The 23,470-nt window shown below is 60.0% G+C and overlaps 1 protein-coding gene across 1 annotated transcript; it reads right to left on the bottom strand.

Annotated features, from left to right (window-relative positions):
- Positions 1-885: 885 nt before the first annotated feature.
- PADI6 (peptidyl arginine deiminase 6) lies at positions 886-22,660 on the bottom strand. Its single transcript, XM_060624263.2, has 16 exons — positions 22,537-22,660; positions 21,639-21,822; positions 19,822-19,894; positions 17,192-17,259; positions 16,614-16,728; positions 15,463-15,588; positions 10,895-11,073; positions 10,532-10,635; positions 7,193-7,304; positions 5,952-6,059; positions 5,600-5,754; positions 4,833-4,989; positions 4,595-4,718; positions 3,448-3,518; positions 2,185-2,346; positions 886-1,341 (listed from the first exon to the last, which is right to left on the bottom strand). The coding sequence occupies exons 1-16, from the start codon at positions 22,626-22,628 to the stop codon at positions 1,096-1,098; spliced, it is 2,076 nt and encodes a 691-aa protein (XP_060480246.2). The 5' UTR covers positions 22,629-22,660; the 3' UTR covers positions 886-1,095.
- Between the last annotated feature and the right edge of the window lie 810 nt (positions 22,661-23,470).

The following is a 23,470-nucleotide window of genomic DNA, read 5'->3' on the forward strand; positions in this document are numbered from 1 at the left end:
GTATCGGCCCCGCTCGAGCGTTGGGGAGGAGAGACTGGGCATGGAAAGCACCGGAACAGTGGTAGATTTCATAGACCGAGAAACACGTGTTCTCCTTTCTCACCACCCGTTCCTAGGGGAGCCTGAGCCCTAGTGTCCCACAAGCCCTGGTTGAAAATGTGCCCCTCCGGGCCCCACGTGGGCCCCTGGCTGGCAGCCAAGTGTCCACCAGGGGGCACTGAGGAGCCAGGCAGGTCTGCAGAAGCCCCAGGCACTTCCTGGTGTGCCCAGGCTGATCCCCTGTGTCCTGAGAGCAGCACCCCCAACACACACACGCACACACATACAGGCATTGCCCCCTTTCCAGTGGAGCTTCCCGTCAGCACGAGGAGGGGCAGAGTGGGAGCAGCAGTGGTTGGTAAAGTAAACGTTCCTCTGAGGTTTAATGGCATCTTTGTGCCACCAACCCAGGGGGCTTTGGAGGCCAGGGTAGGCATTTTCTGTCTCCGGGACACTTCAGGCGTCATGAGAGGTCCCCCAGGCCTGCCCCTGCTGTAGCCTGTCCCTCAGGCCCCAGCGATCCCCGCTGAAGCCAGCTGCCCACAAGGCCCAATCCCTCCCCGCACCCCACAGCTCCTCCTGCCAGACCTGCCGAGGAGCCCTCCTCCCTTCCCCGAGCCAGGAGACGCTCACGGCTCAAGCAGGTAGATTAGCTGGTCTGAGAAAACTCCCCAATAGTTTGCGTCCAGCCCTGGCCCACTGCAAAGACAGGGATGGAGGGGAAGGGGCGGGGAGGAGGGAGAGGGCAGCCTTGTCCCTGCCCCTCCACCCCCCAGGTGGGAGAGCCTGCCCCAGGAGTCCCTTCGCTGTTACCCCTTCCTCAAAACAAGGCAGCTGCTGCCAAAATGCATTCAGAACAGCTCGAACTTTAATGGGTTCTCAGCTGAAGACCGTTCTCTGAGGGGTTCAGGCTGGCAGTGTTGGCTGTCGCTCTGGATACTGAGGGACAGGGTGAACAGGTAAGGAAGGGGTGCAGTACCTCCCAAAGAGGCAGGGGATCCTAACGCTGGTGAATGGTGAGTAATGGGCCGTTCCTGCTGGGGCAGGGCTGGCACGCTAGGCCTGGGGCTCCGGTACCATCCTCCACCATTTGAAGGCAAAGGGCACCCGGCGGATGTTGGCACAGGCACAGAAGTCCCCGACTTCAGTCAGGTAGCAGTCAAAGTCATCAATGAAGGTGCACTGGAAGCCCAGGGGCTCTAGCAACTGGCAGATCTTTTTTTCCAGGCAGCAGGTACCCTTGATCTGGGGCCCAAAAGGCTTGGGGATGCCCAGATTTTTGCCCATCACCATCATCTGCAGCTGTCAGACAGGATGGACAAGGCCTAGGTAGGGTGTCAGAGCCATGGAAGAAGGCCCCACCCCCAAACAGGGAAACGCAGCTGCCTCTGTGGTCAGGGCTAGACCTCCAGCAGCCCACACAGGGCACCTCGCTGTAGGCTCTGCCCCCTGCAGACATCACCAATCACCCTCCGCAAAATCCAACTCCCCTTTGCCTAATCCTCGTATGGCCCAGCCGTGTTTCGGCGAAACCGAAATCCTGGCTAGCCAAGGCCTGCCTCTGCAGACCTCCCCGGTTCCTTCCTCTGTTGTGTTTCTCTTACACCGGGAGTGAGGTCTCCTTCACACCGTAGTCTTGGTGCCTCTCCTGGAATGCCCTCCCCGACCAGCTCTGGCGGTTGACTTCTGTCCACTTCTCGTTTCCTCAATCGCAGCCTCTTTTCCCCAAAGGCACAACCCCCCCGCCCCCCTTCACCCCTGCCTGCTCCCAGGAGCCTGTGTCATGCCCAGAGGGCCACACTGGTGTTGTGAAATTAAAAGCTACCCGTGTGTGACTGATGAATGCAGAGCCCGTGTCCCTAAGACTTGGGGGGGGGGGGGGGGAAACGACTCCCTTCTTCCAAGTTTGGGGATGAGCCCAGGGCCTGGCCTATAGTCACTGCTTAGCCAGTCACCCGGTCTGGGACCTGCTCACGTCAGGGGCGTTCCCTACCTGAGGAGGGAGAGAGGAGCTCCCACCTCCCTTCCTCTCAGGCACCACTGTCTGCCGTGCCCGTGCCTCTGGTCCAGCACCACGGACGTCAGGAGACCAGCCAGAGCGGGCGGAACAGACCCCCTCCCCAGCCCACCCCTGACGCTCCTCACCAGGTCAGGGAAGTACGGCCTCGCGTAGAACTTCCCCGTCTGCTGGTCGGAGGGGACGTTCGTCAGCTGCTCCAGGCAGAAGAGCTGTGGGATGTCGATGATGTCCCTCTCGGCCAGGCCCAGCTCCTTCTTCACGATGTCACGGTTCAGGTTAATGCACTTCTGCGGGTCGGCAGAGGGCAGTTCGTGGGGAATTGAGGAGCCCGGGGTATTGGCCTGACTCTGCCGCCATCTTGTCTTCATCGCTCACCCTGTGCTGGGAGCCTTTTGTGGCCTGCCCGCCCTCTGATGACCGTGCACACGGTTCCCTTTCTGAGGGGCGGTAGGGCTTGGAGGAAAGGCCAGGATCCCACAGCTGGGCTGGGCTGGGCTGGGCGGGACAGCCACCGGTCCTAATTCTGTAGCATGAAGGCCGAAGGGCCCACAGTCCTGGCCAGAGTGGAGGCACCGGGCAAGGTCAGGCAAAGAGGAAGTCCTGCCTTGGCAGGAACCCTGCTTCTTCCTTAAGGGATGTGAGCAGTTGCACTGCCCCCGTCCTTGGGGGCACTTCCTCTCTCTGACCACCTGTTTCCCAGGTCTAGGCATAGTGTTTGTGACCTCCACCCTCAGGGTAGGAGTCCCCAGGGCTGAGATGCGGTTCCCACCCTGCTGTACCAAGAGGCCTTCCCTGTTTAGCAAAGGTCGGCCCCCGTCGCATGGAGGCTCGGAATACCCCCCCACTAGGAGCCATGAGGAGCCAGTGGGCAACGCTGTTTGGGCTGATCCTGTGACCTTGGGCAAGCCTGTGGCCCCCACCAGGCCTCTGCTTCCTCCCCCCCACCCCCCACCCCAGACAGTTGGATGATCTCTCCTGGGAAACTCTTCTCCCCACAGCCAGGGGTTCACACCTTGAGACCCGAGGTGCTGAGTGACCCAGAACAGCGCTCACGGGCCACTTGAAGCATGGAGATGGCCCTCAGTCCAAATCTCTTAAATTTGGAGCTAAGTTCTTAGGGGATTCAGGGATGGGGTCTCCTTCATTTTCTGGTCAGACACGGGGCAACTTGAGTGGCAGAGAGAACAGGCCTTGGGATCAAATCCAGTCCCCCAACTCATGGCTTAGGTTTGCACCTGGCCTCTTACGCCTCGCTCTCCTCAGTTGCTCGGTGATCTCCAGGATCATAGTGTCTTTCTTGATGCTTGGGCTATAGTAGCTGCTCAGTTAGGACCTGGTCTACCTCCCCCCGCTTTTTGGAGAGGGGCCTTCACACCCTTGGCCCGTACCTCCACATATTCGTTCTGCTTTCTCATGTTTTCATCAGCTAGAAGTTGATGGATGGTATTGGCCTCCCTCCCTGTAGGAAAAAGGAGCGGGTGGGCAGGCTGTAGGCCAGGGAGCGATGCCTTCAGGGACAGGCCGGCCTCCCGGGCCCAGCTAACTGGGTATATCGTTGCCCCGGTGACCATGACAGATGGCCCGGCCAGTCTCCGAAGACCAATCTAAGGCCACACGTCCCATCTGGGGACTGACATCAGGTCCATGAAAACCCAGGGAGGGCTTTCACTGCCACCAGCCCCTTGGGCCCTGGGGAGGCAGCCGGAACAGGTGAGCAGGTGACTTGAGCCCCCACTCACCCCTCACCCGGGCAGCTCCATGCATCACTGGACCTGAACAACCCATGACCTTGACCAGATTATTTACTCTGCTCCCCCACGGCTTTGTCTTTAGGAAAGGGATGCCCAGTTCCAGTCCCCAGCTGAGGTAACACAAAGTCATTGCATGTGGTGTGTGATTCGTGGTTCACACTTCCTGGATGTCACCTTCTAGAAGTGCTTCTAGGACCGTGTGATTCCTGGGCCCCACCCCAAAGGTTGATTCACCAGATCTGGGCGGGGGAGGGTGGAGCTGAAATTCTGCATTTCTAGAACAAGTCCCCCCTCCCCCGTGACACTGAAGCTGCACTTAGGGTAGCAAAGGTCTAGAGAACCTCCCAGCAACCCCCTCTCTGGATTCCCTCAGCATTTAGAACAGAAATGCTGTGCACCAGTGACGTTATCTCTGTCTGTCCACTGAGGTTTTCCACAGGGGTGACCAGGGGACCCCTGAACTCCCAACGCGCAGGCACCTAACTCCACATTCCCTGAGTGGATCCAGACAGGAGCGTTGGTAGCGCCTGGTTTTGCCTCCCCCCGCCGTCCCCCAGAGTCCTCTTTGCATATACTCCAGCCACCCCTCAGCCACCTTAGGACTTCTGGCTGCCTGGTCTGCATGCCCCGAGACAGAACCAGATGTTCCGTGGTACAGGTTAGGCTTTTACGCTTTCCTGAGGCTCTTTCAAGCAGGAGGAACAGAGGAAAACCGGCCCTCTGGGAAGGACCCCTGGGAGAGAAGGAGCTGGCCTCTGCCCCAGTGCCAAGGGGCTCTCCTTACCGTTGGAGAGGAGCTGATCCTCTCTGACCTCCTCAAACAGAGTCACGTCTCCGTAGCCCTCTCTCTGTTTCTCCTCAAACAGCCTGTAGCAGGAGCTGGGGCTGGCCAGGAGCAGCCGGAAGCCCTGGAAAGAGAACCAGGGTCAGATGCGAGCTAGCTTCCTCCCCAGAAGCTTCCAAGGGGCTTTAAAAGGTGGGAGGCCCCCCTCTCCACCCCTACACCCCCACCCCCACCAGACCTTTTCGCCCTCACTCTTGTCCTGTGTGGGGATAAAGCACATGAACTCGTCTATGTGGCCGACCATCAGCCAATCCGAGAAGAGCTCCACCGGGGCCTGGACTCGCTGGGCGTAGAGGAAGTCCCGGAGGGCCTTGCTCATGTCTCGGCCCTCCTTGCTGAGGGGAAGACGGAAGGCACGGCCCCTGAGCCAACATGGTGTGGTTTAGGCCACCACCTACTCCCCTTGGGCTAGAGCAGTTGCTCAGTTAGGACCTGGTCTACATCCCCCCCCACCCCACTTTTGGGGGAGGGGCCTTCATACCCTTGGCCCATACCTCTACATGGTCATTCTGCTTTCTCGGGTTCTCATCAGCCATCAGGCTCCCCTTCTGCTAACTGGCTGCTCTGACCCTTGGGCTCAAGTGACCGGTCCATAAACAATGGGCTAAGAATCTCTTACTCCGGCCCAACTCAGGACCGACGCCAGAGGATTCAAGCTCGAGAAATTCTGACCCCTGGGACACAAGTATCTCCTGGATGTCGATTAACGGCCACCAAGAAGTCCATACATCTTGTGGGAGGAAGCTCCTAGAGGTCACTAGGCCAACCAAATTCAGCATCCTTCTAATGTAAACCCTGGAATCAAAAGGATGAAGTTTGTCTGTTTTTTCTACCCGGGGTCTCCTAGGACAACCAAAGGCTCAAAAATCCTTTCTGGGCAGTGTTAAGAATGTCCCCGAGTCGTGTGGAAGCTCCAAGAGGCCACCACCTGGCCTCGTGCCTCACCTGGGGTAAAAGCAGCTGCCAATGAGGATCCTGCCTAGGGGGTATTCTTTCCCTCCCACCTTGACCGGCGGGGACACCATCAGGTTCCCAATGGAATCCATGCTGGCCACCCTGTGGTCCTGGGTGCACTGGATCACGTAACCGACCCCTGGGCTCTGGAAGGAGACCCAGTGGGGCAGGGGTGTGAGGAAGGACGGGCTTTAGGCCCCAGACTTTCGGGTAGATTCCCACCTCCCCGCCCCTTCCCCAGGAGGCCACTTGGGACCTCCCCCTCGCCACCCCATCACTTCCAGGCAGCTGCCAGGTCCGACAGGTTGGACCAAGTTCAGATCAGCCAAACTGAGCCCCACACCAGTGAGTATTTCATGGGGAAATCTTCCAGCGTGAGGGCCCGAGGGGTGTCGAGGACAAAGGAGAGCGTCTTGTGGGGAGCCTGGGTGTAACAGAAGGCCATCTCGTCCTGGAGGAGACGGGAAAAGGAGTTGAGTTCTCCCTGCTCCCTCGGCCAGTTTTCCTGCCTGTGTTATTGGCCCGCCGGTCACAATGCTTCCCGCACCCAGGCCGCCTCTAAGAAGGGGCGCAACGGGAACCCCTTCCGCCCACTCCTGCTTGGCCCTCGACACCCAGCTCAGGCATCCCCTTCTCTGGGGCTGGCCCAGACCTGTTCTCCTACTCGTCACGTTTAAAGCCAGAGTCACCTCAGATCCCTCCTCCTGTACCCCGTCCATGAACAAGCCTCGTTTCATGTCATGAGGACGGGACGGGACGGGACGGGACGGGGCGGGGCGGGGCGGGGAGGGTGGAGCTCCTCTCTGGCACCGGTCAGGGGAAACCGCCACGTTCTCGCCCCCAAGTTACTGCAGTTGCCCTGCAGCCAGTTCTCTTTGGTTCTTGCCCCTTCCTAAGACCAGTTCTGTATTTCTCAGCCAGAAGGGACTTTTCAAAACCTAAATCAGAACACTTCACTCTCGAGGCCCTCCCATCTCATTGTGAACTTGTTTCTGCCCCTTAACCTTGGCTTTAAAAAAAGGTCCCTAATATAGGATCTGGCTCTTCCCCACCTCGGACCTTGTCGCTTTGATCCAGCCCCCACCCCCCACCCCCACCACCCCAGCCCTTCTGTTCTCCAAACCCTCCAAGTACATGTCCACGTTCGGACCTTCACATCAGCTGTGCCTCTGCCCAAAGAGCCCTGATGTCTAATCTAGCACCTACCCCCAATCTTTGTCTGGCCAGCTCAGTTTCCTGAATTTGAAGATTTTCCCGACTGTCTAGAGACTCCCTACGGCATCATCTTCACAAGACTTAGAGAGTCCTGTGTCCTTGCTAGAGCCAGGCACGATCTGGCCCATTCTGCTTTATCTCCAGCACTCGGATCGATGCCCGGCCTAGGGTCATCACTCGGCTGCTCGTGGGGAGCAGAGTGCCGGACCTCGGGGTCCTGCCAGGTCGGGCTGGACGCTGAAGCGGGGAGCCCTGCTCTAACCGCCAACATGTGAACGTGCCAGACCCGTTAGCACCTGGGTGTTCTGTGCGTTCTCGAATGGGAAGAGAGTGGGTTGCCCCGGGGGCGTGGGGGGGGGCGGGGTTTACCTGGAGCCACCTGCCCAGGCGATTGGGGTCCTCGTAGACAGATGCCACTTGGCTGTTACTCTTCTCGCTCAGCTCCATCATCGTGTTGACAAAACCTTCGACCTGCAGCTCTCTGCCACAGGAGAGAAGCCAGCCCTGGGGGAAGCCTTCAAGACTCCGGTCACAGCCTCGCTGCCCCAGGGCCGGGGGTGGGGCACCTCTTTCTGGTCAGGAGAGAGGACGCCTCCGGCCACAAGGTGAGCAGAGCGGCCCTCCCGCGTCTCGCTTAGCAGCACTCGGTGCATGGCGGAGTCGGGTCAGGAATTGCCAGCGTCGGTCCCTGCTCTGGTTCCCTAGGACCCTGCTTTGTCCCCGCCCCTGCAGTCACACCCCGCGCGTGCCTTCGACACCTGCCCCAGGCTCTCTCACCTCAGTCTACCCAGAGGAGGCTGGATTTTTCTCCCAAGAAGCCAAGCAGCTCAGCGCCCCCTTGGGAGGGCCAACAAGGTGGTCACATTTGCATGGCGGGTGGGGGTGGGGGTGGGGGTAGACCCTGGGGTCTTAGTGCTGTCGTGCACAGCAGCAGGCTTACGGGACCATGAGATTCCTCGTTGGAGATACACAGTAATGTCTGAGGCACGCATTAAGACCGCTCATTTTACAGACAGATCGTCAGGAGTTGAACGCCAGCAAGGTCATACTGTTGGAACTGGGCTAGAGTCTCAATTCTGACACTTTCCACACCCAAGACTTGCTTTGTTCTTCCATGATCCCCAAGAACCGATTTCTTAGGTCAACACAGACAAGGCTGCAGGGAGCTCAGAAACCCGACGGGCGCCCCTGGCAAGGCCTGGAACAGTCTGCGGATGCGTGCTGGGGGAAGGAGGTGTAATCGCAGGCCGGCGGCTAAGCTGGATCACGCTGTGCCTGCATACCTCCTCCGCCGGAGAGTCCTAGGAGACCAGGCTTTCAGCAGATGCCGCTTATGTAGTGAACGTCAATCTCCAAAGACAAAGTAGAAGGATCTGGGGTCTGGGGTCTGGGGTCTGGGGTCTGGGGATCTGTCGTCAGCAAAATCCCTTAAGCTCTTCCTTTTTTATTCTGAAAGGCATTCCTCTGGAGAGCCCTACTCCGTGGAAGCACCCCCACCCCCACAGAAGGGCTATCTGCTATCCCCCGCCCTGGACGCAGAGGAGGTAGAGATCCCCCTCGCCATGAGGTACCACACGGGGGCACTTGTACCACCTCCAAGATCTCCGGCATCCGCCAGGTTTTGCCACCTCCATTTCCGGCTCGCCCTCGCTGGGACCTCTGGTCCTCAGCTGCTGTCTGAGGTTCTTGACCTTTCTCCTCGGTTGGCTTGGAGTCTAGGATCATCGTCATTAAACCCTCGCCCCTGTGCTTGGGGCTGACTCACGCAGCAGAACCCCACCCCCCACCCCCACCCCCAGTTAGCCCAGTTCCGTATTTTCTTCTCCCCTAGAACTCCAGTCACTGAAGACAGCTGGAGCAAAGCCCCTGGTGACAGCCTAACCTGGTCCTTAGCACTGGACGGCCATCCTAGGACATCCCCAGTCCCTTTGCTCTGTTCTCCCTCCTGGAGCTGTGGGCAAGCGGTCCTTGTACCAGACCTGTGGACACGTCCTGCCAGCTCGGTTCCTGGAGCTGCCTTTTCCCTCCTGGTAGATTCTTCTCTGCTGGATCATTCCAGCCGTATTGTTCTTGGTTTCCCACCTTAAAAAAAAATGGCCTTCCCTTGCCCCTCCCCGCCACCCCCCTTCTTGCTTTCGCCGTTCAGACCATTTCCTTTGGAGTTTTGCTAAGTCCAACCTTCCCGTCGTCCTTCAGTCCTTCCGCACCCACCGTTCAGGGTTTCTTGCTGCACAGCAGGTGCCCTGCATCTTGCCAAACCCGATGGCGTCTCCTCTCTTCCTCTTGGGGTTTCACCCGGTATCCCCGCCTCCCTTAACGCCTGGGTCTCCACCCTCCTGGTTTTTAATCGAGCTTCTCTTCCTTCGCGGTTGCCTTTGCTAGATTCTTGTCCAGAGCAAAGTGTTCGATCCCTCCAGAGCTCACTGCTCGGCCAGCTCTCCGGCGCGCACTTGCTCCTCAGCTGGGCGTGGCCAGGCCCGTGGCCTTGAACATCCTCCACCTGCCAGGCCCGCCCGGACTGGTCTCGAGCTTCCAAGACGGTCCCTTGAGCTCCGGAAGCTTAGAAACCCAACAGGTGCCTCCAGGTTCAAGTCACCAGAACCAAAGCACCCATTCCTCCCCCTGTCACAGCAAGGACACCACCATTCGCCTTACTGCAGACCCCAAACTCAGGGCACAGTCTCCTTTCTCTGTAGCCTGTGCATCAGCTAACCTGGTCGGGGCAGGGATGGGGAGGGATGGGGAGGGATGGGGAGGGATGGGGTGGGGTGGGGTGGTCTACCTTCAGTACACCCCTGAGTCAACTGCTGTGCTCCCACCCGCTGGCCTGAGCCACTGCTGTGTCCTATGTCCAGCCTGTGCCACTGCAGTGGCTGTACTCGTCCCTGCCTTCTGCTGGGACCCCTGGTTTTCCATATGGCCGGAGCGATTGTACACACAGGACCGTTGATGGTTTCCCATCCGTTTTACCAGCCCGGGTCCTTGGCCCCCTTCTCCCTGTCCTGGCTTCCCCGTGGTCAGGCGCGGCCCTCTGCAGGCCAATGAGCACACGAGAAGCGGGTCAGGAGACTTCCAGGCCTCAGCAGCGACAAGTGACAGCTTTGCCTGGGCTTTGTCTCTTCTGCTCTCCTAGAGGATGGAGCTCGGAAGTGCCCGGCAGGCGGGGGAAGGTGTCACCGCAAGACTGAACAGAGCTGGGGCCCCTGAGAAACCGTGAGAACGATGTTGCCCTCCTACCCGTGGGCATCCGGGCGGGAGAAAGTGGACTTTAAACCACCGCATTTGGGGTCTGTCACAGCCCAGGAGGCCCTGCTGCCGTGGCCGGGTCCTCTCCTACCTGCTCTCTCCCGGCCCTCCAGGTCCCCTGGCTGTCCCCGGAGCACACGCCTGTCCTTACCTCTCTACGTCCTTCACCCTGCTTGCCAACCCAGGACACCACCTGAAGTCGTGCCGCTGTCTCCCCAGGACGGGGGAGGGACTGTCACATCCACGGCTCCGTCCCTAGCATCATGCACATTTAAACGGGACTTTTGGTAGGACGGGAGGGGGGGGGGGTGGTCCTGGGGATAGGACTGGGCAGTTCAGGCAGAAGGATCTCACTTGGCCGGGGAGAAGTCTCTAGTCCTTTTTACCCCCGTCACCACGCAGACACAGAAAAGAGTACCACTTACGGAAAGGACAGGACACAGGCACCCAAGGGCCTCTTACCTGCACAGGTAGACCTCGAGAGGCATCTGCGTGCTGGGAATGAAGACACAAGGGGCCACCCGGAATACCACGGTGTCTTTGTATACCAGGGTCTCTGGAATGGACTGAAACATCAGACACGGTCCCGTCAGTGACCCTGTGCGGAATCCACCCTCCCCCAGCACCCCTGCAGGCCGCCAGCCACCCAGCTCAACCCGCCTCCGGCCCTCACCCGTCCCCCGCGGCCTTCTCCCAAAGGCGGCAGGAAACCTGCGCTCTCCCTTGCCGAGCCTGGCCTTCCCCTGCCCCTGCCCACCTTCAGGGAGGTCCACCTTCCCCCATAGTCCCCGGTGCGGGGGCTGCTGGTCTACTCGGGGGACGTACCGGGTCTGGAGATTCCTGCACCAGGGAGACCGAGTAGGAGATCAGGCCCGAGAAGTCGGCAGACGGGAATTCCGCAGCTTCGACGTAGAAGGTTTCCTTCAGGTGGTTCTCGAGGGGGGCAAAGGCGTACGTGTGCTGGCCAGGCCCCAGCAGCACCTCAAAGGTGCTCGAGCTGTCTTCTGAGGAGGAGAGAAGGGACAGGCCAGCTGCTGACGTAGCCTAGTGCCGGTCTCCACATCCGATGGTCAGGGTACCGGCTCGTTCCTCTGGTCAGAGGGACAAGGTGCTCCCAGCCCCAGGAGAACGGGAGCCGAGCCGGCTTTTCTGTGCCCGCAGTTGTGGCGACCGTGCAGGAGGTCACAAACGAGCATTTGTTTGCAAACGAGGGCCCCCCAGACGCTGCTCTCAAAGCCCTGTCACACCTCGAGGGCTGGGGCTCAGAGGAGGACGGCTGTCTTCAAGGCGCTCGGTCCAGGGTAAAGGCTCACGGGAGGTGGTTCTCCCCTTTGACCCCCTTTGGGGAAGAGATCCTAAAAAGCCTTAAAGGGGCAAAGGTGAGCCTGGCAGCCTCGTCTGCAAAGTCGGACGCTGCTTAAGTAAGTGCTAGGAAGGCGTCCGTGAGAACGGCCTGTTGGCTGGCCTCTGAGGGTTTCCTGAGAAGCCAAGGAAAGTTCCCATCAGTTGTGTGGAGCCCACCTCCTTCCGGCTTCTCAGGTTGTGAAATAAAAAGTCATGCTCGGAAGAGAGAGAGAGAGAGAGAGAGAGAAGTTGACCGTACCCTGTGGTTGTCTCTGGTTAATCCGATCCCCGATCTGTTCGTTCTCCGTTTCCAGAGGTCCCCCTCCCTGACCGGAGGCCGCCAGGCTTCCCTACCCGACTTCCTCGCCACTATTCTCCTACTTCTGACCCCCTTCCCCCCTGTGACCGCCCGGCCCTGACGGCAGCTGCTCCTCTGCAGAGCCTCTCGACAGACCCCAGGCCCAGGGAATCCCACTCTAGGTTTACTGTGGCCACCGAGGCCCTGAACGACCCGGGCACCGCATCCCGTGCAGACCTCACGCACGGCAGGTGCCGGCTGCCTTGGCCTCCGGTTCCAACGTGCCAGCAGAGGGCCGCTGCGGCCACTGCCATCCCCCGGGGGCACAGGCACGGCTCCGGCTCACTGGCCTCTCGCTCTGGGTCACGGCACTGCCGTGGCCTGCGTAGGGGCCGTGCTCCTCCAGACGCGGCCCAGTTACTCGTAGGTCTGCAAGAAAACCTTACGGGCACTGACCGCAGCTGCCGGCCCCGGGTGCTCCGGCTTCTCCTGCCGCCGGCCACTTACGGGCTGTGCCGGCCGGACAGCTCCGGCTGGGAATGCTGCCGGGGCCCCCTGCCTCTCTGGTCCAACCGAAGGCTCCTTCGCTGCCCCGGAGCCAGGCCTGGAGGCGGCCAGCCTAGACAGGGCGGGAGGGACCCCCGAAGCTGCCCAGCACAGCCCTTTTGACTGGATGCAGAGGTTCACAGCTGGTGCACTTGAGCCCCACGGGGTTCCCAACCGCACACACCGGATTGTTCCGGCCACCACGTGGCACCCGACAGCCGCCTCTGCGGGCCCGGCACCTCCCGCTGCACCAGGGCCCTGGGCTCCCCATGGCCGCTGCACCCAAAGGGGACTCCCCACGGAGTGCTGGACCGAGAGGGTCCATCCTGGGTGCCCGTGGACGCCCACGCACCCTCCTACCCTTTGAGGCAGGTGCTGTGACCGCCACCCTCGTGAGCCGGGTGAGGAGGGAGGAAAAGGTGCCTCACTACCCAGACAGGTGCCTTCCTGCCCTGTTCGCACTCCGTTCTCCGCTCCACTACCCTTGACCTCAAGCCACCCCCCCCACTCCCCCAGCCCCTGCTCGGCCTCTGGCTGTCGACCCCTAGCAGGCTTCGAGAGCAGGGAGCGAACGCGTCCTTCCAGAGCGAGAGCCCCAGCACGCAGAGTCAACGCTGATCTGAGCTGTGCTTGTTCTCCTACCTTCCGTGTACCACGGGCTCTGTTCTTCGAACCTTCCAGCCCATTTCTTTATCCCGCAAGAATCCTCGTCCCGTGGAAGGACACGCTCACAGATGAGGCCACCGGCTCCTTCCGTTCTGCGCCTGACTGCCCCCCTCAGCCTCCTCCGTGGACTATTTCAAGCACAGACTCGTCGCAAGGCTCTGTGCCGCCCCAGATGCCAATCTCCACGCTCACGGCCCGGACGTCACCTCCGCACAGCTTGTTGGCACCTTCCTGTCTTTTCAGCTCACCGAGACCCCAACCTCTGCAATCCTTCAACCCGGCCCCCACCCTGCCTACTGCCGATTCCTCTTTTCATCCCCCCCCCCAACACACATTCCAGGAACCATGGCTAAACCCACTCCCTTGCACACGCCATCCGCTCCCACACCAAGACCTCAACTCTGGTTAAGCCAGATCCATCAAGCTCTCTTGGGGGCGCCCGGGTGAGTCAGTCGGTTAAGCACCTGACTCTTGATTCCTGTGTCTCCCTCGCTCTCTGCCCCTCCCTCTGCTTGCACTCTTCTCGCGCTCAAAAATAAAGAGAAAAATAAAGCTCTCTTGCACCCACGCAGCCAGAGGAGCCACCATGCTGAAAAGACCCCCCCATTGGGAGAGGACCAAACCTGAGTCACCCTGGACACTACCCACTAGACACTGGTGTCCCCCTCCCGTCCAGGAGGGCTCCCGATTCTCATAGTCTCATCCTTAGATGTGCTCCCTCCCCTCCGCTGGGTCAGTGCTACCCGCACGGGTGTGCTGCGTTCTGCCGTCTTCAGACATCCCCCCACCCCAGCCTCCCAGTCACTACCTCCACAAGGTCCCCTTTATGGCGGAGTCCTCGGCCGTAGACCCACGGCCTGCCCACTTTGCCGTGGCTCCTGGCCCCACGGCTCTTAGCAGATCGCGAATGACGGTCGTTTTGAAAACAGATTTTTTTGTACCATCGATTTGATCAGCGACACCATCAGCCATGGTGGATCATGGCCCCCACGCAAGGCTTCCTTCCCTCGGTTTCTAGAACTTCAGCTCTGGCTGTTGATTTTCTCCAGAAGTTCCTCCTCGGACTCCTTTGCTCTAGCTTATAGAGAGAGCCGTGGTTCTCCCACTGGAGCCTGCTGCAGAATCCCCTAAGGGTTCGTGAAAACGCCGCATGCTGGGTACCCCTGCCCGGTGGGTTTTAAACGCATTTTTAAAAAACTGAGCTCCGCTCCCAGGGTGGGGCTCAGACTCGCAACCCCGCAATCACGAGTCACACGCTCCACTGACTGAGCCAGCCTCGTGCCCGGTTCCCCCTGGATTCGTGAATGCTTTAAATACAAAACAAAACGCCTTCATCTCTCCCTCCGACATGGGGCTCCAACGCCTGACCACAAGATCGAGGGTCGTACGCTCTACCAACCTGGCCAGCCAGGCGTCCTTCGACAACCAAACAGAAACTTCAGTAAGACCCTGACAGCCTGACACAGAGGATGGAGTCACGTTCAGTGGGCTACATGGATCACTGCCTCCGTCATCCACACGCGGCGGGCAGCCCCGGGCAGAGCGGTCCTCGTGGCCCAAACCAGGCTTACACCCACGGGTCTACGGCTCACTCCCAGCCCACGTGGGGAAGGACCGCGTACAACCGACGTGGGCGGCCTTTCCCGGCCAGTCCCACGCCACTTCCAAGTTCAGCTGCGGTCTACAGAAGAGACGGAGCAGAAGACCGAGCCAGGGCCCCCGCGCGCAGGGGAGGAAGCGGCCGAGACCTTGCTCTCCAGAGCCGGACGCCGAGGGATGGACGTGGTACGGAGAGCAGAGCCCTGCCCGGTCGCCCAGCCGAGCGAAACTTGGCTCTGAGAGAAGGAAACACACCGGTACAGGCCTCCAGAAGCAGCGTTAAACCTCAGCTTGAGGAAGCTGGAGGCACGGAATGCCAAACCGGTGTAGGTAGACCAGAAAGCTGGTTTGTTCAAGGAGGTCCTGCTGGAGGTGGACGTGTCCCCTTCCTAAGCCACAGCTTGTGTGCCTTTACCTATAGGACAGGGATGTGCCACCCGCCTTCCAGGATGCAAGGGCTCCGGCTGGGCAGGGTGGGGCGTGGTGCCTAGGGCGAACGTGCTAGCATGTGCTACTCCGCTCCTTGGGCTCTGAGTTCTGGAAACTTCATACGGTGGGCTCTTGGAAGAGGAGGGAAGACAAACTCTTCTGGAAGAGGCAGCTGGCAGAAGAGCTTATCTGATCTGAGGACATGGGGCCAGTATGCATTGCTCCCCTCCAGCTGCGGAAACCCCATGGGGTGCGCACGATCGTCACCCCCACTGGGGGAAGGTGGCTTGGAGGCCACGTGGGTGACTCACCCACGTGTACAGACTTAGTCTTTAGAAGTGGCAGCCAGAGAGTCCCCGGGACACACGTGTGGCCACACCAGGCCCCGACCAGCAGCCCTAGGTCCCAGCAGCCCTAGGTCCCAGCAGGCCTGCTGGGAGCGACGTGGCCGCGGCTGCTCCCGGCACGATGGAAACATGGGCGAAGCCAGAGCTGGTGCCAGAACACTCACTTTGGGGCCGGTAGACTCTTGCCTTCTCTGCCTCTTCCTTGGAGGTGTGGAGAACCAGCCGGTATTTCTTTAAAGTGCAGCTGGGCCCTTGAACATTCAGGGTCATCTGGGACAGACTCTTGATCTCTGGGCAAAAGACAAGGTAAAAGGTGGAGGGGCCTCTGCAGGCCAGCGCTCCAGAGGTGGAGGGAGGCGCGGTAAGGCCCACGGTTGGGGTTCGTGGATCGGAGCTCTGGGGACCTCGGGGCTCCCACTCTGGCCCGGCCCTGCCGTAGGTCTCGGCTACTTGCTCCCCGCGTGGCCACAGGCAACCGGCCAGCCTTGGGGTCCGCTTTGAGTTAGGACAGCACTCACCCCACGCGGTTGGGGGGAGTGCACGGCCCCCGCAAACACCAAGAATAGGGCCTGGCACGGCCAGTTCCGTGTGGGTTCCCCTCCAGCCTTGGTGAGAACCAGGGCACCCCTTTATACCGCCAAGACCTAGAACGTTGGCCCCGACCTCAGGAGAGGACCAGATCCAAGACTGCTTTTGCGTAAGGCAGGCAGGGATCCTGCCCCAGGTCACGAGAGGGTTTTTAGGGAGATGCTCGCATACCCCTCGTGTGTGTTCACTTAGACTCAACTACTTCGTGAAGCCAGCTGTATCATCCCCATTTTACAGATAGGGAGAATGAGACCAGGGAAGTTAACACGCTCAAGACTGTGGCCAGGAAATAGTTTGTTATCCAGCATCAAGGACCCACGGGGCCAGGTGGCTTCTTTCCTCCTCGCTATAAACTTCAAGCCTCTGATAAGTCGAGACTTTAGGCGCAGGGCGTCTGGGTGGCTCAGTTAAGCATCCTGATGGGCTCAGGTCGCGATCTCCTGGTCCGTGAGTTCAAGCCCCGTGTCGGGCTCTACGTGGCTATCTCAGGGCCTGGAGCCTGTTACAGATTCTGTGTCTCCCTCTCTCTCTCCGCCCCTTCCCTGCTTGTGCCCTCGCTCTCAAGAATAAACATTAAAAGAGAGACAGACACGGTTTAGGCTCAGAGGGGGACCTCAACCTAGAATCTGCGTTTGCTGAGGGCTGTGGCAATGAAACCCCGGGGAAAGCTGGGTGCCACGAAGCAAAGGTGGCAGGGGTCCCAGGACAGCGAGAGGCCAGTTCTTACCCTCGGGAAAGAACACCCTCGTGGTCTTCTTGTCCATGCTCTGGCCCTTGTCGGTAGGGCTGCAGTTCACAAGCAGGATGGCGCCCCAGCCACTGGGTCCCCAGACCCAGTTTTTCTGCAAACGTAACAGGAATGCTGATTCAGGAGGAAGCCGGGTAAATCCTGCTTCCCAGACACCCCCCCCCACACATCAGGAGCAGAGCCAAGACTTTCTCCAGGGGGACAGGGACCTCTTTGCCAACGCAAGTGCTTAATAGGAGAGGGTGAGGTCAGGGGAGCGAGTCGAGAGGGAGGGAGGAAGCTGGATGTGGGTCACAGCTCCCTGCCTGGTCTCAGTGCCGGGGGAGCAGGGATACAGGCGAACGAGAGGAGACCCGTCCCGTGCAGAGGGGCCAGTCCCAGGTAACCACACAACCAGGCTAGGATGAGGGGCCAGCGTCCCCAGACGTTTTCGTTTTGGGGGCAGAGCTAGAAATGGACGGGATCAGCTCTGACTGTATTGCAGGAACGGGACTTCAGAGGCGTTAGCAAATCCAGAGAGAGTCTGTGGGCCCACGCCCTTCCCCGGGCAGCCTCACCTTAGCCTGCTTGTCACTGGCCACCTCGACTTGCCCGCTGCGGTAGATGTCCACGTCTAGGGAGACCACTGAAACGAGAGGGAAATTCACCACCACCACCTAGACCTGCCGGATGGAGCCTCGAGGCGGTAGGTGATCCCAGCGCTGCCCGAAGCTGGGGCCAGGGATCAGGGATGCCCCACCTCCCGGGCATGCTGCCAGCTTCGAAGAAGAAAGCTCCTCAGAGGCTGACCGCCTCCCGTGAGCAAGCCTGGAGAGGACCGGTATCTGGGCATCTCCCCCAACCTCCCGGCAACCCCCAGAACAATTCCACTGTGGTCCTGATGCGATCTCGTGCCACTTGGCCTCTACCCAGGTGACGCCTACCTAGAGGGCCTGCTCTCCAGCCTTCTGGAAAGCTCTTGGCACTCTCAGACTTAGGAAAGGCTCCATACGTGGCGATTCCAAGCCTCTCAGAACTTCAAGATCCAGGCTCTGCCCAAAGATCAGCACCGAGGCTCCTCGTACAGTTTCTACGTTCTCCACCTTGTACGCCCCCCGCCGCCCACGGGCCACCGTGTGCCTTTACCCTGGCTGTTTTTATTCACAGCTCCCATCTGATGTGCTAGGTCCCGACCGGAACGTCAGGGCCACGAAAACAGACCACGATGGCCGCATACACTTAGCACCTGGTATGGATGCCCAGGGACAGATATTATGAACCTCGTCATCTTCAGTCTTAGGGAAGAGCGTGTGAGTGTGCGCATACACAACTCCCCCCCCCCCACCCCCACCCCCGGCAAGGGGTGAAGACGGAAGTAAAATGCACATCCTGCCCGATGGTAGAAATGCCATAGGAAACAGGGGAGCAGGTGGAGGGATAGGCTTTAGTTTTAGGGCATCAGAGGAGTCTCCCAAATTGAAACGTGAACAGAGGCCTGAAGGAGGCATAAAAGTGATCAGCGTCCATATTTAGGGAAAAGCAATTAGAAGAGGAGGTGCCAAGCGGCAAGGTCAAAAGTCAAGCGGCCAGGGTGCTCTGGGCACCCACAAAACCTGGGTGGGAGGGAGGCCAGCTCTGACCCGGGTACGCAGAAGCAACAGAAGGCTTTGATCCCTGGAGACCTTATCAGATGGCCTTCTGGAGACGCACTGCTCTGGGGGGATGACAAGGATGAGGCAGGGAACCCACGCAGGGACCCAAGCAAGAGGAGGGTGGCTTGGACCAGCCAACAACGTCCAAGTGGCCTGTGGCCGCATTCCAGCCAGCTTTGAGGAAACGGCAGCAAGGTACGGGGATTGACGTGGGCAGAGGGGAGAAGGAAGGGGGACATCCAGGGTTGGGGCCTGACCAGCTAGAAGCACGGACCACGGTCCACGGTGATGGGAAGACCGTCAGCAAGGGAGGCGCTGGAGGGAGAGAGAACGAGTTCAGTTTGGGTCCTCCTACTCCGCCACCTTCCCCGGAAGTAGAGCCAGTTCCATTTGGGATAGATTAAGTTGGAGACCTTGGTTAGACACTCAGGAAGGAACACTGGGTCAGCAGATACAGGGGTCAAGTTGGCGGGAGATGCCTGGCCGGAAGAGTTTGGGGGGAGGGGGTCCTGATTGCAGAGCCACGTGACCTGCTGCCTGAGCCTGAGGCACTCCCACCAGGCTGGGGTGGACGGCTGGGTGATAAAAGATCCAGCAAAAAGGACCCGAGAAGGAACAGCCGGCTGGGTAGGAAGGAAACAGAGCGCAGGGTCCCCGAAAAGGTTTCAAGTAGAAAGTGTCAAAGGGTAACCGGTTGTATTAAGGCTGCTGTCAGGTCAAGGCAGGGGAAGACAGAGCAGACTACTGGGCTTAGTGAAGCAGAGGTCGTTCAGGTCCTTCCTAAGGGCAGTGGGGGGTCGGACTTGACAAAGACAGACAGACAGGGGGTGCAGAGTTAGGGGAGTGGAGCTCGAAGAGGACACAGAATCAGATCTCAGAGAGCATAGGTTAGTTACATCTTGTTCCTTAAGGAGAATAGGCATACAGCCTGCTCCCATTAAATGAATGGATGGGATGGCAGGGCGCCTGGGTGGCTCAGTCGGTTAAGCATCCGACTTCAGCTCAGGTCACGACCTTGAGGTTCAGGAGTTCGAGCCCCACGTCGGGCTCTGTGCCGACAGCTCAGAGCCCGGAGCCTGCTTCGGATTCTGGGTCTCCCTCTTTCTTTGCCCCTCCCCTGCTGGTGCTCTGTCTCTCCCTCTCTCTCAAAAATAGATATTTAAAAAAAAAAAAAAGGGGGGGGGGGTAGGATAGCTTGTTCTGGAATGATCCAGAAGAGTGGAGAAAGGGGAGTGGCTTCCTATGGCAGCAAGTTGCTGAAGGAAGGTTCTGAATGAGAGGGGGAAGGATCGAATGGGAGCATGAACAAATCACCAGACCTACCAACAGTGGTACCCGGGGAGGCGGGAGGCAGGCACCAGCCACAAGTAGGTATGGAAAACGAGGAAGCCCAGGGAAACCCCCAGGTCTGCTCTCCGAGAACGAGGCCAGCAGTGACTGAGCTCTGAGGGACCGTGTGAACAGGCGTGTCGAGTGAACCCCTCCAGGACCCACGGGAGACACCCTGTTGCCGGGAGAGCCCCTCTGCTCCCTGTCTGGGGTGGGAACATACTCACCAATGCCAGTGAGGCAGAGCACGGCCGTGGCCACTGGGACTTCCTCATCAGGCAGATAGTAGGAGACCAGAACCTGTGGAGACAGCAGCCAGAACCCACGGGAGGGGAGGGGACAGGAACAGGACTTCGGCTAAGTACCCAAGTCCAGCCACTCGACTTTGGTCTCCTCTTACAGCTTCTGACATCTGGGAGCTGGGGCAGGGTCACAGTCCCGTCTAAAACCTGCCACGACCCCACCAGGCACTTCCACACGGTGGCCCCACCACACCCCACGCAGGTGGGCTCTACCCCAAGGTCAGAGACCAAGGCACTCGGCCCTACATCGCTCAACTAGGAAGCGGCAGCACAAGGTTGAAGTTCCAGGCCGCCTGGCTCCAGAGGTCAAGCATCCCCCAACCGTCAAACTACTCAAAAGGAAGCAGGACACCCAGAGTGGGGACTGGAATCGGAACTCGGTCTTTCCCACGTCCTGCACCAGACTGTTTCCGGGGGGGCCTTTCTACTTTAGACAAAGACCTGCCCTTTGGCCACCGGTGGCCTGGACCACAGAGCTTCGTGACAAACCAGAGAACGAACCAGTAGCTGGGGCCATGCTTTCGTGCCTGTGACCCGTCACCTGTTCCCAAATGGAAATTTAGGTCCTCCAAGGTCAGCGTCTCCCCAGCGGGCCACTGCTGATGGTTCTGGAGGCTGAGCCCCGGGCAGAGAACGCTGCTCAGGTCCTCCGGGCTCAGCCAGGATAGATCGCAGCCCTGGATGTCACCTGTGAGCCACGCTGTGCTCAAGCATGCCACCCGCTTCCTAGGGAGTCGCCAGCCCTGGGCACAGAGCACGGAAGAGGGTGTGTACCACCCTCCCGTCACCTGTCAATTACCAGCGGACCACTCCAGCAGGTTCTGCTGGCCGAGCGCCCTAGTCCTGAGCGGGTCTCACCTGTGTTCTCACCCTCACCTCACATTGGAGTCACCTGGAGGGAACTGTGACCCACAGAAGCCAGGGGCTCGCCCCCAGAGGCTGACTTAATTGGCAGGGGGTGTGGTCTGGGTGGTGTTTCCAATCACCCTGCAGTGCCATCAGCTGCCGTCCCAGACCCACGGCCAGTGCCAAATCCGTGAGGAGCCTGCCCTACAAGGAACTGATCCCCCCCCCCCACCCCGCTGACACCACCGGGGCATTAGGGAGACAGCATGCCCAGGAGAAAGAGCACGGTCTTGGGCTCACATTCGAGATCTGCCCCACTCGGGTTCTGTCATTTAGGTTGAGAGCAGTCCTTCTGTGCCTCAGTTTCCTCGTGTGGAAGAGGAGGGGCAGGCCGACCTCTCGAAACGTGACTCAAGATACCCATTACACATCATGCACTTAACACACATTAGCTCTTACGTCCCACTAAGATCTGCACACCCAGAAGAGCAGCCTTAGCCAGAAAGCCCATCTGAGTTTTGCTGCTAGAACCTTTGAGCCGGACTTTGAAAGCAGCTAGCCGGGAAGCTAGCCGGGTGTCTGGTCAGGAGCACACAGGGTCAAGACAGACGTGCTTGAGCTTGAATCCCGGTTCTGCGGGTCACCGGCTTGGGCAGGGTGCTTCCTCACCCAGTGAGTCTGTTTGCCTGTCTGTATAATGGGGTCACCGAGGGCCCACCTCGCAGGTTTGGCACAGGCATCGAAGGTCATGCCGAACACCTGCACTGCGTTTGTCACGGACTCCGGGCCCAGGAAACACCAGCTTTCAGGAGGGAGACCCCCGGGGGGGGGGGGGGGCTGTGTCAGCTCCCTCCCCTGGGAGATTCCACTCCCCCACCTCCCGCCCCCAGACTTACCTTGTCACCATCGGGGGCAGAGCTGGGGGAGATCATATTCACCAGGACATCCATGGGATCAGACAGAGGCCACCGGGTGGTGGCCGTCTCCTCCTTGGTCATTAACGGGGACGTGTTGTGGATGTCAACCAAGACCCCCGGAGAGCCACTGATGGTAAATGACTTGCATTTCTCCGGGGCACACCTGCTGGGCCCGACCAGGAGACAGACTCTAGGGCATAAGAACCTCAGGGGACGGCCCCTCACCCTCTCTCTCCTTAGGGCACTTTTGTGGTCCTCACACAACTTCAGCCCCACTCCCACCGCCCCCCACTGCAAGGAGCCCTGTTCTCCCTCCCACGGAGGCTCTAGCCTGGATCGCACCCTCCCACCGAGCCTCCAGAAGTTACCAAAGCTGCATCTTATTTATAAACCCATGGAGGGAGGAGCGGCTTAAGCTGGAAGGGATCCCTACAGGGGAAGAAACATGACCTAGTCCTGGGGATGGGGGGGGGGGAGGCCACCCCTAACTAAGTCACCCCCCCCAACTAAGGCTCCAGTTTACAGGAGCCCCCCTCACTCAATCCTTATGGCCTCCTGGAGAGCCAGCCCCACCCCTATTTCACAGGCAAGAGGACAGAAGAGGCAAGGCACTTGTTTCGCTAAGGTCCCACAGCCCACACGGGGCAGACACAGGAATGGGGTCAGAACCCCGCAGCGTCAGGACCGGGGGGCCCTTCGACACCCACACCTGGCTCCCTGAGATGAGGCAGGACCCGAAGACGCAGGGAAGGGAGGTGACCCCCAACCCCCACGCAGCCTAGGGCCAACCCCAGTGCGGGGCAGGGAGGTGGGGGGGGGGGGTGGGGACAGGCACCAGCCTCCCTGCTCAGACCCGCCCCCGGAGCCAGCTCCTCACCCACTGAGATCCAAGCAGATGTCCACACCCAGCACGCAGAGGGCATGGACGGGGCCATCCAGGGACAGGTGGACGAGGCTCTGGAAGGACATGCCTAAGGCCTCCAAGGTGGCCGCCCGTTCGACAACCCTCCCTCAGCACAGTGGCCTCAGATAACCCCAGGGTCTCCCCCCACCCCTGCCCTCCCCTCTTAAGGGCTCAGGGCCTCTCCGGCCCACCCCCCCACCCCTGCCTTGTTAAGGCTTCAGCAGCTGCCCAGGTGTGACTGATTTGCTCCACTGAGACCTGCCGATGGGGGGTGGGGGTGGGGTGGGGTCTGAGCCCCGTCGTCACTAATCCATCAGGCAGCCAATTCCCACAGATCCACGGCATCTGCGGCTGGCTGCTCAGGTCTCTGGCCTTCAGCTGGGAGCAAGGGGGGCGCTGGGAGGCTGGCGTGGGGTGTGGGGGTGGGGGGGGGGTGGGCAGGATGGCAGCGCGTGGCGACATCGCCCGGCTCTGGGGCCTCTCGGGCGTGTGTCTGTCCTGGCAAACGAGGAGCAGAGCCCGGCCAAGCGCTGGACCAGCGTTTCCCAGGCCACACGCTGGTTGCAAAAATGATCGGGAGGCTCGTTAATGTTCTAGATGCCTGGGCCCGGCAGGTCTGGGGTGCGGCCCATCCCCAGGTGGTGAGGGGGCAGCGGAGGGGGGGGGGGCGGCGCTCCTTGTCCACAGCGGTGTCAGCCGCTCCCGGAGGGAACACAGCGAGGGCCCGGATGGCACGCGCGAATGGAGGGGCCCCTGTGGAGCCCAGGTCGCCAGCCGCCCCCCGTCTTCCCTGAGCTCACTGGGCAAAGAGCTCCTCCCCCGGCCCAAGAGACTCACCAGCTGACTTGAAAACTGTGTGTTCGTTCCACATTTGACGTTTCATGTTACGGGTTATTCTTTTTTTTTT

The sequence above is a fragment of the Panthera onca genome, chromosome C1 (assembly GCF_046562875.1).
Source record: "Panthera onca isolate mPanOnc1 chromosome C1, mPanOnc1 haplotype 2, whole genome shotgun sequence".
In the NCBI taxonomy this organism is placed as follows: Eukaryota; Metazoa; Chordata; class Mammalia; order Carnivora; family Felidae; genus Panthera; species Panthera onca.

What these genes read in the sequence shown, in the direction of transcription:
- PADI6 (XM_060624263.2), bottom strand. Translation starts at nt 22,628, where the DNA reads ATGTCCTTCCAGAGCCTCGTCCACCTGTCCCTGGATGGCCCCGTCCAT. An exon ending in GCTCTGCCTCACTGGCATTG is followed by an intron (nt 17,260 to 19,821) that starts GTGAGTATGTTC and finishes CTCTCGTTTCAG; the next exon opens with TGGTCTCCCTAGACGTGGAC. An exon ending in GGATCAGCTCCTCTCCAACG is followed by an intron (nt 3,519 to 4,594) that starts GTAAGGAGAGCC and finishes TTTTTCCTACAG; the next exon opens with GGAGGGAGGCCAATACCATC.